The sequence below is a fragment of the Oreochromis niloticus genome, linkage group LG1 (genome assembly GCF_001858045.2).
Source record: "Oreochromis niloticus isolate F11D_XX linkage group LG1, O_niloticus_UMD_NMBU, whole genome shotgun sequence".
Lineage (NCBI taxonomy): Eukaryota > Metazoa > Chordata > Actinopteri > Cichliformes > Cichlidae > Oreochromis > Oreochromis niloticus.
In genome coordinates, this window is record NC_031965.2 from 16,430,822 (window position 1) to 16,446,573 (window position 15,752).

General features: G+C 44.6%; 2 protein-coding genes across 2 annotated transcripts; one reads left to right on the plus strand and one right to left on the minus strand.

The window, feature by feature from the left end:
- Positions 1-425: 425 nt before the first annotated feature.
- On the minus strand, positions 426-4,504 carry LOC100698050 (ATPase H+/K+ transporting subunit beta). The gene is made up of 7 exons (XM_003445718.5): positions 4,216-4,504; positions 2,732-2,860; positions 2,534-2,647; positions 2,210-2,415; positions 2,049-2,111; positions 1,696-1,788; positions 426-882 (listed from the first exon to the last, which is right to left on the minus strand). Exons 1-7 carry the CDS (start codon positions 4,325-4,327, stop codon positions 724-726), a joined length of 876 nt encoding a protein of 291 aa, XP_003445766.1. The 5' UTR covers positions 4,328-4,504; the 3' UTR covers positions 426-723.
- A 1,364-nt stretch (positions 4,505-5,868) lies between these two features.
- Positions 5,869-15,481, plus strand: grk1a (G protein-coupled receptor kinase 1 a). Its single transcript, XM_003445717.5, has 7 exons — positions 5,869-6,857; positions 7,279-7,406; positions 7,563-7,720; positions 9,364-9,447; positions 13,779-13,903; positions 14,122-14,323; positions 14,718-15,481. Exons 1-7 carry the CDS (start codon positions 6,156-6,158, stop codon positions 15,008-15,010), a joined length of 1,692 nt encoding a protein of 563 aa, XP_003445765.1. The 5' UTR covers positions 5,869-6,155; the 3' UTR covers positions 15,011-15,481.
- Positions 15,482-15,752: the final 271 nt, after the last annotated feature.

The window sequence follows — 15,752 nt, forward strand, 5'->3', positions numbered from 1 at the left end:
ATGTTATAATACCACTAACAGTTGACTGTGGAATATTTAGATCCACATGAATATTTATAGAAGCGTTCATGTGTGTCTGTCCACGTGATTAAAACATTCACTCGTCACCAAACACGGTAATCCTTTCCAAGAAAACGACAGCGGGCTTACGAGACCTCAGGAAACCTCAATAATAATAATAATGTGAGACACACCTACACGTGTCCGTCTGTGTCTCTCTGTATGTGTGCACACCAGCATGCTTGCACCGTGTAAGCTGATAACTTACAAAGTCTGCAGTCAGCACATCCCTGAGAAACCTCCTCACTGTCATCATCCTATTATCCCGAGGAGACGGCAGCCAGTTACAGACACTCTACAGCTGATACTCAGATTTTTATTATTCAGAAGTACTGATTTTGCTCATTCCCATAGTCAAAACCATATAATTGTTCATATCATTTTATTCATTATTCAGACTCTTCATTATGTTGCTGAAATACATTTATCCACTGTTTCTAAGGACACATTTGGAGGTCATAACGCTTGAATTTTGCTCCTTCAGATTTCTAGATCTTACAATTTATTTTGCAACAACATTAATAAATTACTTGGAAACTTAGGTCTATAGACTGCTTAAGTTGAATACAAGTGGCTTAAAGGCTGTTTGAGAAGTATCCCTACAGATCCAGATATATGATACTAGCAGGTGAGTAGTGGTACTGTGTGACTATCTGACTTGGTTCATTTCACTGCTTTGAGGTAAAAGACGACTTTCCCCTCATAGGGGTCGTGGATGTTTTCGTAGCTGATTTTTTCAGACACCACTCTGCACTGGATCTTGGCATCCTTCTCTCCAACCAGGCTGAACCGAACAGCCACCAGTGGGTTGACATAAGTAGGCTGTAAAAGAAAGAAAGAAAGAAGAAGAGGCAGAGTGTTGGTTCCTTAGCCAAGTGCAACATAAGAACAAGTGCTTATGATGTGGCACCGAGTCATCTCAAGACTCTTATGATAATATAATGGTAGAGAACCTGCAACAGTGTAAATAAAAAGCTCCAACGATCCAAAAATCCTCAGTGAACAAGCACTCAACAAAGAGGATTGTGAATTCGGTGTCTGTATTTGACATCCAGAGATCAAAGGGTTGTTAGAAACAGCAAATGAGACACAATGTTTCTAATTTTAGCACTTCTGTGCATGTGAACGAAGGAAGACACAAACATTCGTTTAAAGAGGGAGTTCTGGTCAAAGCACTGAAGATCAAAGTAGTTCCACCCAGAGTGAGTGTCTGGCTGTGTTTTAGAGCCAAATACCATAACCGAAGTTTTATCTGTTTTTGGCTCATCCAGGCCATTATAGATGAAAATCCCAGGGTGTGATCTCCATAGCAAAATAAAACGCCTCTACTGTTTTCCTATATTTAGCCTTTATTGGACAAAGTGGTTGAGAATGGGCAGGAAATTTGGTCCGGGCTGAATTAAACCCAGGTCCCTGCAGCCTTTCAGCACATAGCCATGCTCTACATCCTGTATGCTCCACTAATATGTTTCATCTTTGTTCTTCAGTTCAACTCAGGTTATAAAATGAAGTAAGTAATGAGGCTAAGAAAGCACAGAGTGACCAGTTTCATTATTTCTGTGTGTCAGGCTGGTGTTTTACCCTTTTTATGTCTTTGTGCTAAAAATATATGAAGATCATTATTTGCTGTCTTACCTGTGCTAGCTTTCCATAGTATGGGAAGTAGGAGGGATCCATAATTCCACCGTCTGGGAAATACTCTATTTTCGCCACACTGTCCTCTCCATCCTACATCCGAACAGAAACACAGTTTTATTTTATTGAAAGACAAACTTGATTCATTTTGTGAATCTTTGTTAAACTGTGGCTGATGAGTTTAAAAGGCGGGAGATTAACAGACAGGAAGCGTGTGATGGAAAGAGCTGTGAAATGTGGAAAATGTGTTGAATCCAGTGTTTTTCCACAGTTTAGAGTCACCCTATACCCACTACTTTATTCAAATATTATACTACAACTTTATTACTTTAAAGTAACTGCATGCAGCTCACCAGTATGGTGCAGTTGACATATGGGGGCAGAGCGGTGTTATTAGAAGGCAAAAAGTCAATAATCTGCAAACAAAACACAACATTTGCTTTTAGTTCTGGTTATTATATGATGTCATTGCTTTTCTAGCTTAACGATCCTGACAGAGTGAAACCAAACGTACCCTGTTCATCTTGATGATGACACAAGGCATGGTGCTGTTGTAGCCAAAAGTCGGATCCTCAATTCCAGAGCAGGGTCCCAGCATGCTCTGTGTGAAGGGGCAAACCCACTTGGTGTGGTGGGGGGCAGAGAAGGTCTTCTGGATGAAGTACTTCCCCTTGGTGCAGTTGTAGTTGTTGCACTCCAGCTGCTTGGTGTCATTGTAGGCTAAAAGAGAGAGAGGTGAAAACAGAGCCAGGTTTCTTTTTTCTTTTCTTTTTTTTTGGACATATGTGCATGTTAAAAGTTACATAATGCCAAATAAATCATGTATGGGAACACTAACGCTTCAGGAAGTCGTGAAGGATGTTGGCCATTGCCATACAGCTGGCCTTGTCTGACGTGTTGTAGGAGATTTCAACGTCTTCCTCTCCGTATGTGTCCGGCCACACCATCACCCCTGAGTGGGAAAACAGATGCTTATGAGGCACTGAGATATCTTTTGTGATTATTTGTGTATTTATATATTTATGATTTGTGTAACCTGGTGATGATAGTCGATCTTGGTAGTCAGGGGTGTAGGGACTGATGGTGTACATGAGGACCCAGATCGCCAAAGAAAAGAGCCCCGTCATGATGACATAGAAGGCCACATAGTACAGACTAATGTACACTGTGAAGGAAGGAGTTTATTAACACACCTTTATGGGTACATCGATACATTTTTTTAGTTATCAATGTTGCTCACTCTGAAGCTTGGAAAATAAGAGTGAGAGAAATAATATTTACTGTACACACTAGCAAGGCAGCTCTGCCTAATGTGGAAACGCAGAGGTCAAGGTGTCCTCTGCTGCTGCAAACTGAATTTAATCTCATTGTAAGGTCAAGCAGAGAAGGGTGCACAAAACTTATCATTACTTATCTCTCACTGCTCTAAGAGTGCATGACATGTGACTGGGATCACGCGTGTCTTTCAGCAAACACACACACAGATACTGTTGAGGCCTTTTAAGTTTTATGTGAAAGAAAAACAACTACAATCACCAGCCACTTCATTAGGTACAGCCTTTCAACTGCCCGTTAATGTAAATTTCTAACGAGCCAATCGCACCTGACTTAAATGATTTAAAGAGGGTTTACAGAGAAAGGACCGAAAACAGAAAACATCCAGAGAGTGACAGTGCATTGTTGATGCCAGAGGTCAGACTGCTTTAAACTGATAGAAAGGAATTAGTAACTCAAATATTTACTTGTTACAGGCAAGTTATGCAGAAAAGTACCTCTGAAACACAGCAAATTAAACCTACAACAACAGAAGACCACACGCGTGCCATTACTGTCATTCAAGAACAGGAAGCTGAGTTACAGCTTCACACAGTTTCAATTTCTGCTGTGACATTTGACTTGTAGGGTCAGAGCCCTCAACACATCAAACCTTAATGGTAGCAGATGGGCTACAGCAGGAGAAGACCACATCTGGTGCCATTCCTGTTAGCTAAGAGGATGAAACCGAGGCTACTTAACGGATGGGAAGAACTGGTCAGTAGAAGATGGAAAAATGTTGCTTGGTCTGATGACTCTGGATTCAGCTACAACATTCAGATTTTAGGGTGAGAATTTGGCATTAACACCATAAAAACATGGCTCCATCCAGTCTTGCATGAAAGTTCAGGATGGTGGTGGTGTAAAAGCATGGGGGATACTTTCTTGGCACGCTTTGGGCGACTTAGTACCAACTGAGCTTCATTTAAACACCACAGCATTCTTGAATATTCTTGCTGACCACATCCAACCCTTTATGAGGACAGTGTACCCATCATGCGCACCATGTAACAAAGCTCAGATCACAGCAACAATTCAAAATTAAATACAGACAAAAAGAACAAAAAAGATTTAAAGGTTATTAGGACAATTTTTAACATGTAACTTGACTGAATGAGTGCTATCAGGATGTTTTAAATAATCTGAAAAATACTTGTTGCAAGCGGTTTAAAAATGGAGAGGTTAGTGAAGTCATGTCCTTGTTACCCCATTTCTCTGGCGTTCTTCCCATAAACGTCCCATTTTCCGAGTTCCAGACAAAGTGGCCGAAGTCTTCACACCGCTGCCCGCAAGTCCTCTTTTCCTTCAGAGTGGCCATGATGGAGCTTCACAGCAAACCTTTTCTCTTTCCTTCTCTCAGCTCAGTAAAGACAGCAGTAATATTTCTTTCTTCCCTCTCTCGTCCCTCTCCAAATCTTCTGAGGAACTTTCAGCTTTTGTGTTAATGTCTTGCGTCCGGTCTCATTCTTTTCTGCACTTACATTCGGTCCACAGTGTGATGTGTGTTATCTTTCTCTCTGTATTTATGAGGCCAAGATAAGGTGTACCATGACAGGAGCAGGTAAACTTCCTTCATTAGCAATGACGTCCTTTATTCACTGGAGAAACACCAGGATCACCTTGAAAAGGTTGGCTAATAATGATAACAGGACTGATTTAAATCACTGCAAATCCAAACAGAAATGAAAACTTGAGTCAGTTTGGCCTCTGAAACATTTGACTATTTCTGATGTACAAAAGCACAAACTTTATAGGTACTAGCCTTCAGTTTTTGTGGCACAGATTCAACAAGATGCTGGAAACGTTCCTCCAGCAGGGATTTTGCTCCATGTTGACATGACAGCATCACACAGTTTCTGCAGATTTGTTGGCTGCACATCTGTCACATCCTAAAGATGCTCTAATGGGTTGAGTGTAGGTTATTTTAATGCAGGGCTGCAAAAACTTCAAATTCAGCTTCAGGTGGAGGCTCCGCCGGCTTGCTTCACTGCTACTAAATTCATATATTTTAATGACACCGGTTAGCGTACTGCTAGCTCATTCAGCTACTAGGAAGCATTGTCATGTTCAAGAATCCAGATTGAGATGATCTGAGCTTTGTGACATAATACATTATCCTGCTGAGGTCCTAAAGGAATGATATGAAGGGTGATACAAAGCATATTTTCATTTCATCTAGTGTCCAAATGTTGCTCAGAAATCGAGACTCTGACATTTTTCAGCGTCAGGTGCAGTCTTCTGCTGCTGTAGGTTTGATGTTTCGTGCATTCAGAGATGCTCTTCTCCATACATTGGTTGTAACAAGTGATTATTTGAGTTACTGTTGCCTTCATATCAGCTCGAAGCAATCTGGCCATTCTCCTCTAACCTCTGACATCAACAAGACATTTTTCCCCAGAGAAAACTGCCGCTCACTGGAATTTTTCTCTTTTTTCTCTCTCTGTTTCCTTTCCTTTCTCTTTACCCTAGAGATGGTTCTGTGGGAAAATCCCAGCAGATCAGCACTTTCTAAAATTCTCAGATCAGCCCGTCTGGCACCAACAACCATGCCACATTCAAAGTCACTTTTAATCGCTTTTCTTCATTTTCTTAATGTGCAGTTAACAGGTGTACCTAATAAAGTGATAGAGAACTTTGCTCTCCCTCTACACTGCTGTCATTACTGTCCCGCTACATACATGCATATTTTTACCTAATTTGTCTCTTTTCCTCTTTCATTTTCTGCCTCTACTCTCCATCGTGTTCCCTCACACCTTGTTCCCGTCCCATCTCCGGCACAGAGCACATGGTCGGGCACGGGGCAGAGCATTACAGAGATTCAGCGTGGATAAGTGTCTTTGAGGAAAGGTGATGAGTCAGGTAGATCTGCATGTGCGTCTGCATGTGTGAGAGGAAGAGAAGAGACTGTCAGGGTCGCTGAGGGAAGTCACTCTGTGGCTGTGCAGTGAGCAGATGCTCACATGTGCGACTCACTCTGCTTCTGAATCACCGGAGGAAGAAGTCCTCTCCTACATCACTTACTTCTCTGTGATTTTTGTCTGCATTTTGCAATTTCTTCATCTTTGCAGACTTTCTCATCCACTTTTTCTTCCCTGTAACATTTTTGTTGCATCTCTTTATCCTTCCCCCCTCTTCTCTTATCAACCATGGATATTGGTGGCTTGACGACAGTTGTAGCCAACTCTGCCTACATCTCGGCCCGCGGAAGCTTTGATGGCACTGCCAACCCAGCGGCCAACCGAGACAAGAAGTTCCACTCCCGCCTGAAGCTGCCTCACATCACGGTGTGCGAGGGTCTGCGGGAGACTTTAGACCTGGGCTTCCAGACGGTCTGTGTGGAGCAGCCCATTGGCAAACGTCTCTTCCAGGAGTTCCTGGAGTCCAACAACGAGTACAAAGGACCCAGCCGTCTGTGGAAAGACATCGAGGAGTACAACAATGCCGAGGATGAAGATCGAGTCAACAAAGCGTGCAAGATCATATCGCGTTATATGGAGCCTGATGCCAAGTATTACTGCCCCTTTCTGCCAGAAAATGGCATCACGAAGGTCAAAGAGAAGCACCAACAGGCTTCTGATGACCTTTTCAACGAGACCATGGACAGTGTGACGGACTTCCTCAAGGAAGTGCCCTACACTTTCTTCCTGGAGAGTATGTACCTGAAGAGGTTTCTGCAGTGGAAGTGGCTGGAGATGCAGCCCATGGGAGAAGACTGGTTCTTGGATTTTCGTGTACTGGGGAAAGGGGGTTTTGGGGAAGTCTTTGCCTGTCAGATGAGGGGCACGGGGAAACTGTACGCCTGCAAAAAGCTCAACAAGAAGAGGCTGAAGAAGAGAAAAGGCTATGAGGTAAGGAGTCACGCCACCTGCTCTATTATAGGTCCAGCAGTTCATACAGTTGTTCAAATACAGGAACCTTTTTGATTTAGCTTCCATGAGGTTCTGCAGGACTTTCACCTGCAGCAGCTGACCAGCCTACCTGTCTAAACAGTCAGTGTTAGGATAGAGGCTTACAGATGAGCACCATAGGCTTATATGATTAGTCCTCTCAGCATTAGTACATTTTGATCTCCTTATAGCATAAAGTGCCAATCCTGTCATGTTTATAAATGGAGCGGACCCCGACTGAAGTCTCCTGTCTCTAATCATCAAAGCAGAAACGAGAAGACGCTGCTAAAGTTGGAGAGCTGGTGCAGCTGGAAATGCAAGTTCAGATATTGTTAATCACAGAGTTTCTCATGTCTCCTGCTGTCTCCTCTGCTGCCTGCAGGGCGCGATGGTGGAGAAAAGGATCCTGGCCCGAGTTCACAGCAGGTTCATCGTCTCTTTGGCGTACGCCTTCCAGACGAAAACGGAGCTGTGTCTGGTCATGACCATCATGAACGGCGGAGACCTGAGGTTAGATCATCTTTTCTCTTTGACCCATCATCCTTCACTTTTTCAGACTCATATAGGTAATTTAACAACTTGCAACCCCAAAACTAAGAATTATTATTGCGATATAGGGATTTTTGCCTCGGATGAACATACAACATCTCTCTCTGATCGCATTAGGTACCATATCTATAATGTGGATGAGAACAACCCGGGATTTGAAGAGCCACGAGCCTCCTACTATGCTGCTCAGATCATTCAGGGCCTGGAGCACCTCCACCAGAAGAGGATCATCTACAGAGACCTCAAACCAGAGAATGTGCTGCTGGATAATCAAGGTAAAACAAGATGACGTGAACAAGATGACTCCAAGGTAACTGTCTAGTCTGCAGTGCTCGTGCCACCACGTAGAGGCAATGTAAACATGAAAGAAGTGATAGTATGAGGTCAGGAGTGAATTATACAGCTGGTTACCCGAAGGATCATGGATATCACATTTAAACAATTTTCAGACTGCTAATACACTCATGTGAAACCTATTTCTACTGTTTGCAAGGACACAGGAAAATCCTATGTGTAACATCTGGCAGTGACCATCAGTTATAGACACAGACAATAAGAGAGGCACTCATGGGACTCGAAGGATCCTGATTTCTGTGAGAGAATTCCACAACAGGAAATATGACCAGACAAGAAATTAAAACCATATTTCAGAGCTTTTTTTTTCATCAAAATTGATTGAACATCCTTTACACGCAGTTTGTTCAAGTCAGCATATATATTTTATATATAATTTAAACATATTTCTCAAAACAGCAGCCACAAGTAAAGAGCCAGAAGCCTTTATAGAAACGGCTGCTGACTGATTGATGATTTTGCTACATCTCATTCACCAAGAAAGAGTTCTTCTGTAGCTTACATTAAATCTGGTGGAAGCAATGTGTTTTTGGTGTCACTGGGCAAATAATCCAAAATCGTTACATTTCTGCATGTTGTAAAATCAAGAGGTTTTTGAGAAGGGGCAGACCTGCACTTCCGCCAGGCTCTAGAAAGTCTAACTCCCTACAAGATCATCAGCCTTTCCAGATTAGATCAGGTCAGTCTACAGCAAGTGCGCTGCATAAAGTCTTACTTTTTTAGCCCAAATGATGACTGTGCTCCTCCGGTGGGAGGGGCTTAGAGCGAAGAGGGGAGAGCTGCAGGGGGCATTGGTGTATCAGCTTTCCTGTTTTTGCAACCTGTGGCACCGTTCTGTGGTCATCCTGCAAAAAATAGATCATTTCAAGTGTGCACAAAAGATTTATTGGAGGACTGATATTATCATCCAATATTAGCTATTTACCGATTTATTGGTATCTGCATTTATAACGACTGTTGAAAAAGTAAAGAAGAGATGAGAGAAACACCCTTCGACCATTGTGTGACTGCTGACGTTGCATAGTTTGCTCACTAGAGGGCAGACTGCAAAAAAACAACAACGAGCTCATCCATTTTTGTTTCATACAATTGAAAATTTTATATCAAAACTGAGATAGTGGCCGATGTATCGGAATATAAGATTTTTAAATAACACAAGTCAGTCTTGAAAGTCAGATATTGTTCGGACTCTAGTGTTTATTATGTTTTTAAGATTCCCTAAAGACGGATTTAGCCTTACATAGTGCGCTATATGTTGTGATAATGGTAAAAATTATGCTTCTGTCTCACCTAGCTTTATGCTAATATGTTTTCCAAAATGGTGAACTATTTCTAAAAATCATTACAAAAGCCTTGTTGTAGCTGCTTGTGCAATTACAGCTCTTCACCTTGACTTGAAATAGCCTCCTGAAGTTAAAACTGACACACACACTTCATACCTACATTACACACAATGTGTTTCACAGCTAACACAAGGATATCTTTGGGTTATCACACTCCTGCAGGTTAATGAGTTGCTTATCATATCTGTGACGTTGACATTAACCTGTTTGCTCTCACACAGGTAACGTCCGTATCTCTGACCTTGGTCTGGCTGTGGAGCTGGCTGATGACCAGTTTAAAATCAAGGGCTACGCCGGCACTCCAGGTACACCACTAAATCCTCAAATGGAAATAAAAAAAATTCAACTAAACTCAGCGTTTCTGCACGTAATGTGTGAAATTTACCTTGTAATATACTGAAATACAGAATACTACATTTACATTTCACAGTTGAGGATTTTACCTCTGGTGTTTAGCTCTTTGCTGTAGTTTTACATACATGAGCTCCAGCATTATCAAATTAATGTTATCATGTGAGATAAAGTAAAACCACTCAGAGATCATTTGTTTTACACAGTATTGTAAAACAAATGTGCTTTTGTTCAAGAAAGGCAAGTTTATTTGTATAAGACTTTTGATCAACATATAATGAAAACAATGAAAAAGTAAAGCTGCAATCAGAAATGCGAGGGCACTCACACTGGGCGCATCGAGGCATGCGGAACATTTTTCCTCTGCCCACTAGGTGGCGATGAAAAATATTTTTTGTATTTTCTGTTCCCACTAAGTGGTGCTCTGAATATTACTGACAAATGCATATCATTCTGTTCAGGGCCAGGCTCTCATCATTGGTAGAGATTGACTGATGTGTCTTTGAGTTACAGCAGTTTTATGCTTTATGGCAAATTATCGAAATTTGCCATGCTGCCATGGCAACGCCATTTTGCGAAATCTCAAAAGCTTCGCCATTACATGCCACCCAGGTCTTTATATTCAACCTGAGATCATGTTGATCTCCTGAAATCCCAAGCAGGAGTTCGTTAAAGTACGAGGCCTGAAAACTGTGAAAATTTTAGCCAACATTACACGTTAAATTCAAAATGGCTGACTTCCTGTTTGGTTTAGGATATGGCTCCAAGAGATTTTTTTTTTGTAAGTCTTGATGTCTTTTATTGGGCTGCCAAATTTCTCCTAAATGAAGAATGGTGTGAGGGTTAGATTTTTTAAAAATTTGTAGGTGGTGCTGTGGAGCCTTGTTACAATAGTCGATGAAGTGGACCATCCATCCATCCATCTTCATCCGCTTTATCCGAGGCCGGGTCGCGGGGGCAGCAGCCTAAGCAGAGAAGCCCAGACCTCCCCCTCCCCAGCCACCTCCTCCAGCTTATCCGGGGGAACACCAAGGCGTTCCCAGGCCAGCCGAGAGATATAATCTCTCCAGCGTGTCCTGGGTCTGCCCCGGGGCCTCCTCCCAGTGGGACATGCCAGGAACACCTCACCCAGGAGGCGCCCAGGAGGCATCCTTGTCAGATGCCTGAACCACCTCAAATGGCTCCTCTACTCTGAGCCCCTCCCGGATGGCCGAACTTCTCACCCTATCTCTAAGGGAGAGGCCAGCCACCCTTCGGAGGAAGCTCATTTCTGCCGCTTGTATCCGCGATCTCGTTCTTTCGGTCACTACCCACAGCTCATGGCCATAGGTGAGGGTAGGGACGTAGATCGACCGGTAAATTGAGAGCTTCGCTTTTACACTCAGCTCCCTCTTCACCACGACGGACCGGTGCAGCGTCCGCATCACTGCAGCCGCAGCACCAATCCGTCTGTCGATCTCCGGCTCCCTTCTCCCATCACTCGCAAACAAGACCCCGAGATACTTGAACTCCTGCACTTGGGGCAGGAACTCATCCCCGACCCGGAGTGGGCACTCCACCCTTTTCCGGTTGAGAACCATGGCCTCAGATTTGGAGGTGCTGATCCTCATTCCCGCTGCTTCACACTCGGCTGCGAACCGTTCCAGTGCGAGCTGGAGGCCTTCACCTGATGAAGCCAACAGAACCACATCATCCGCAAAAAGCAGAGATGAGATTCTGAGGCCACCGAAGCGAAAGCCCTCCGCCACTTGGCTGCGCCTAGAAATCCTGTCCATAAAAATTATGAACAGAACCGGTGACAAAGGGCAGCCCTGGCAGAGCCCATCACCCACCGGGAACGAGTCCGACTTATTGCCGGCAATGCGAACCAAACTCTTGGAACGGTTGTATAGGGATCGAATGGCCCGTAGCAATGGGCCAGACACCCCATACTCCCGCAACACCTCCCACAGGACACCCCGAGGGACACGGTCGAATGCCTTCTCCAAGTCCACAAAACACATGTAGACTGGTTGGGCAAACTCCCATGCACCCTCAAGTATCCTTGAGAGGATAAAGAGCTGGTCCAGTGTTCCGCGACCAGGACGAAAACCGCATTGTTCCTCCTGTATCCGAGGTTCGACTAGCGGACGAACTCTCCTTTCCAGCACCCTGGCATAGACTTTCCCAGGGAGGCTGAGGAGTGTGATCCCCCTGTAGTTGGAACACACCCTCCGGTCTCCCTTCTTAAAGATGGGGACCACCACCCCGGTCTGCCAGTCCAGGGGTACTGCCCCTGATCTCCACGCAACATTGTAGAGGCGTGTCAACCAGGACAGCCCTACAACGTCCAGAGCCTTCAGGAACTCGGGGCGGACCTCATCAACACCAGGGGCTCTGCCACCAAGGAGCTGTTTAACTACCTCAGTGACCTCGCCCCCGGAAATTGGCGGGTCATGCCCCTCATCCCCAGACTCTGCTTCCTCCTTGGAAGACGTGTCAGTGGGATTAAGGAGGTCCTCGAAGTTTTCCTTCCACCGCCTGACAATTTTCTCAGTCGACGTCAGCAGCGCTCCGCCAGCACTATACACAGTGCAGGTAGAGCACCGCTTTCCCCTCCTGAGACGCCTGACGGTTTGCCAGAATCTCTTCGAGGCAGTCCGAAAGTCTTTTTCCATGGCCTCTCCGAACTCCTCCCACACCCGAGTTTTTGCTTCAGCCACTGCCCGAGCCGCATTCCGCTTGGCCTGTCGATACCTGTCGGCTGCCTCCGGAGTCCCACAGGCTAACCAAGCCCGATAGGACTCCTTCTTCAGCCTGGTGGCTCCCTTCACCTCTGGTGTCCACCATTTGGTTCGGGGGTTACCACCACGGCAGGCACCAACCACCTTGCGGCTGCAGCTCACTGCAGCAGCTTCGGCGTGGACCATGTTCAGCGTCTCGCTGAACATGGTCCATTCAGACTCAATGTCCCCAGTCTCCCTCGGAATGCTGTTGAAGCTCTGCCGGAGGTGTGCGTTGAAGATCTCACGGACTGGGGCCTCTGCTAGACGTTCCCAGCACACCCTCACTACACGTTTAGGTGCACCGGGTCCCCTGATCTGAATCCGAGCGGTGTTTTGTTATTGGACTTCTGTGCAAATCACAGTTTGGCCATAACGAACACCTTGTTCGAACATAAGAGTGTCCATAAGTGCACGTGGCACCAGGACGCTCTTGGCCGCAGGTCGATGATCGATTTTGTAATCGTATCACCAGACCTGCGACCATATGTTCTGGACACTCGGGTAAAGAGACGGGGTGAGCTGTCAACTGATCACCACCTGGTGGTGAGTTGGATCAGGTGGCGGGGGAGGACGCTGGAGGATGAAGTGGACCATAAAACTGAAACTGTTCATCACATTGGAGTTGTGTGCCAAGTTTAATCAGTTTGAGCTTTCCAAACCCCTCAAAAGCTACTTCCTGTTTCGCGGTGATTCACCCTGCCACCAGGGTGCGCCATACAAAGTAAACCCACAATTTTCACACTGAAGCATCATCAAGGTTTATCATGACCGCTTTTGAGGTGGATAGGGTAAACCTGGGAGGAGCAGTAAATCAAAGTTTCAATAACTACATTTCTTGCTCCCACTAGGTGGCACTCTAACTATTCTAACCTGTTCAGGGTGGGACTCTCATCATGCCTGTGAAGTTTAAGTGAGATTGGACTAGATTTCTTTGAGTTATAGCAATTTCGTGCTTCATGGCTAAGAATCAAAATTCTTCATGCTATCAGGGTCACACCATTTGACAAAAACTCACATTTTTCAATGTGACCTAAGACCAACTGTGTACGGCTTTCCTGGACAAATTTGAGATTGCTGGCAATGAAATGTGTTCAGGGGCGGAGCCTTATCACACCTGAGTGGTTTGGTCCAAACTGGAAAATGTATGAGTGAATGAGATCAAAATGAAAATTCATGAGGAATGATTGCATTTTGCAATGGCGGCATGGCCACGCCCTTTGACAGAAACTCAAAAGCTCCACATTTCAATACGGTCCAGATTTGTAGTTCAGACTGAGCAAATATGAAGTTGATCCGATAACATCTCTAGGAGTTCGCCAAAGTACAACGTCTGGAAATGGCAAAATCTGCACTAAAATTGAATCTTCAAATAAAAATGGCGGACTTCCTGTTGGGTTTGGGTCAATAGATCCCCCGAAATACAAAAGCGTATTCCCTGCTAATGGAGGATACTTTGCATCCTGGTCGTTTTCATCCACCCTCTGACTGAAGGGTCATGACCTCTTTGCTGTCACCTGCAGGTTTCATGGCTCCGGAGCTGCTGAAAGGTGAGGAATACGACTACTCTGTGGATTATTTCACTCTGGGAGTCACTCTGTACGAGTTTCTGGCTGCTAAGGGGCCCTTCAGGACCCGAGGAGAGAAGGTAGAAGAAGCACTGAGAAGTGCTGTGTGCGATCTCGTGTCATTTTCCTTTTGAAGCAGTTTGTAAATTTACCATTTGATCTTTTTGATCTTTTTGATCTTTTCGTCATGCATCTTGCTGTCTGTGCAATTATACAGATTTTAAAGCGGAACTGAACAAACGTGACAATCAGGTTTTCATTCACCTTCTTATTTTCTGCTTTTGTTTTAATGTTAAAGGTGGAGAATAAGGTTGTGAAGAAGCGGATTTTGAATGATCCGGTAACTTATCCGGAGAAGTTTAGCGAGAACGCCCGGTCCATCTGTGAGAGTCTGCTGTGCAAAGAGGTCGACAAGAGGCTCGGCTTCAAGAACAACTCGTGCGACGAGCTGAGGGCGCACCCGTTCTTCAGCGAGATTAACTGGAGGAAACTGAATGCAGGTCAGACAGAAACACACAAGGAACCCAAAGTTCCCCTGAAGTTTCCCAGTCGTTGTGTCGGCTTTCATCATGGTTGCACTAACACACGTCTGTGCGTGACTTCAGAACCTCCCCAACATTAGAGATTATCCAAACCCACATTCATTCTCTGACTACTTTTGTTTGTGTTGTTTCGTACTCAGGTTTTCTCTTTTTTAGGTTTTCTTTCTTCTCTCATGTTTTCATGTCATTTGACTATTTTAGATGTTTGATCAGCAGCTGTTGTTTTTAAATGTGCCACAGGAATAAATTCAGCCAGAGCCAAAGCAACAGTTTTGTGTTTTTAATAAGGACAGTGTGTCACGTCAGGGAAAGCGATAAGAACCCAGCGTCTCTCTGTGTTGTGTCTCCACAGGGATCCTTACGCCCCCTTTCGTGCCGGACTCCAAAACAGTTTACGCCAAGGACGTCGATGACGTCGGGGCCTTCTCCACGGTTAAAGGCGTGCAGCTGGACGACAAGGACGTGGACTTTTTCGACGAGTTCGCCTCGGGGAACATCCCCATCCCCTGGCAGGAGGAGATGATCGAGACCGGCATCTACGGCGAGCTCACAGTCTGGGGTCCGGGCGGCACTTTACCCAACGACCTGCGGCGGGAATCCATCCTGGAGCAGCCGCCCAAGTCCTCCACCTGCGCTGTGTCGTAAAGGGTTTCAAATGACATGAACTTTTTGCTTTTCTAGCACTTTTTCTACAGGTGGTCAGTACAGGTTAGACATAAGTGTATTTCGTCATGATAAAGCTGTACTGGTGGAGCTGCTCTAAGCCATAATCAGGGTTTTACGGTATTATTTGCGCTTTGTGTTCAGTTTGTTGCTGTAACGTCATTTTGACTTCTCTTTGAGTTTTACAGGAACAATTGATTATTCAGTGTTTGTGCGCGTGGACCGCAAAAAACTGCTTTTGTTTGTCTGCTTTTTTGCCAGCATTCAGACTCTCTGAAATGCAACTTAATTAATCAAAAACGTGGCAAAAACACCTGCACAGGTGAGCGCATGTATGCAGGTTTACGTCTGTGTTTCCACTTTTCAGCTCCAACATTTTTGCACACTTTAATAAGACTCTACCTGTAGCTGTAGAGATATTTATGGATTTAAATAAATACTTTGCCATTAAAATCAGGATATTCTGTTGTTGTTTTTCCTCCACTAATACACACAGTGACAAAGATATCAGGTAATAATAAAAATTCATCTGGTCGTTTAATTCAGCGACTGCAAGGAGCCCCAATCATCACCCCTCCACCTCCGTGCTTGACAGCTGGAGTGTTTGTGCTGTGTGGTTTTTATTCAACCCTGAGCTGTTCTGTCATGTTCCTTTTAGAGAGAAGACACTTTCTCCAAATAATCCACTTTCTCAGTTTTTTTTCTAATTTCACTGTCATGAACT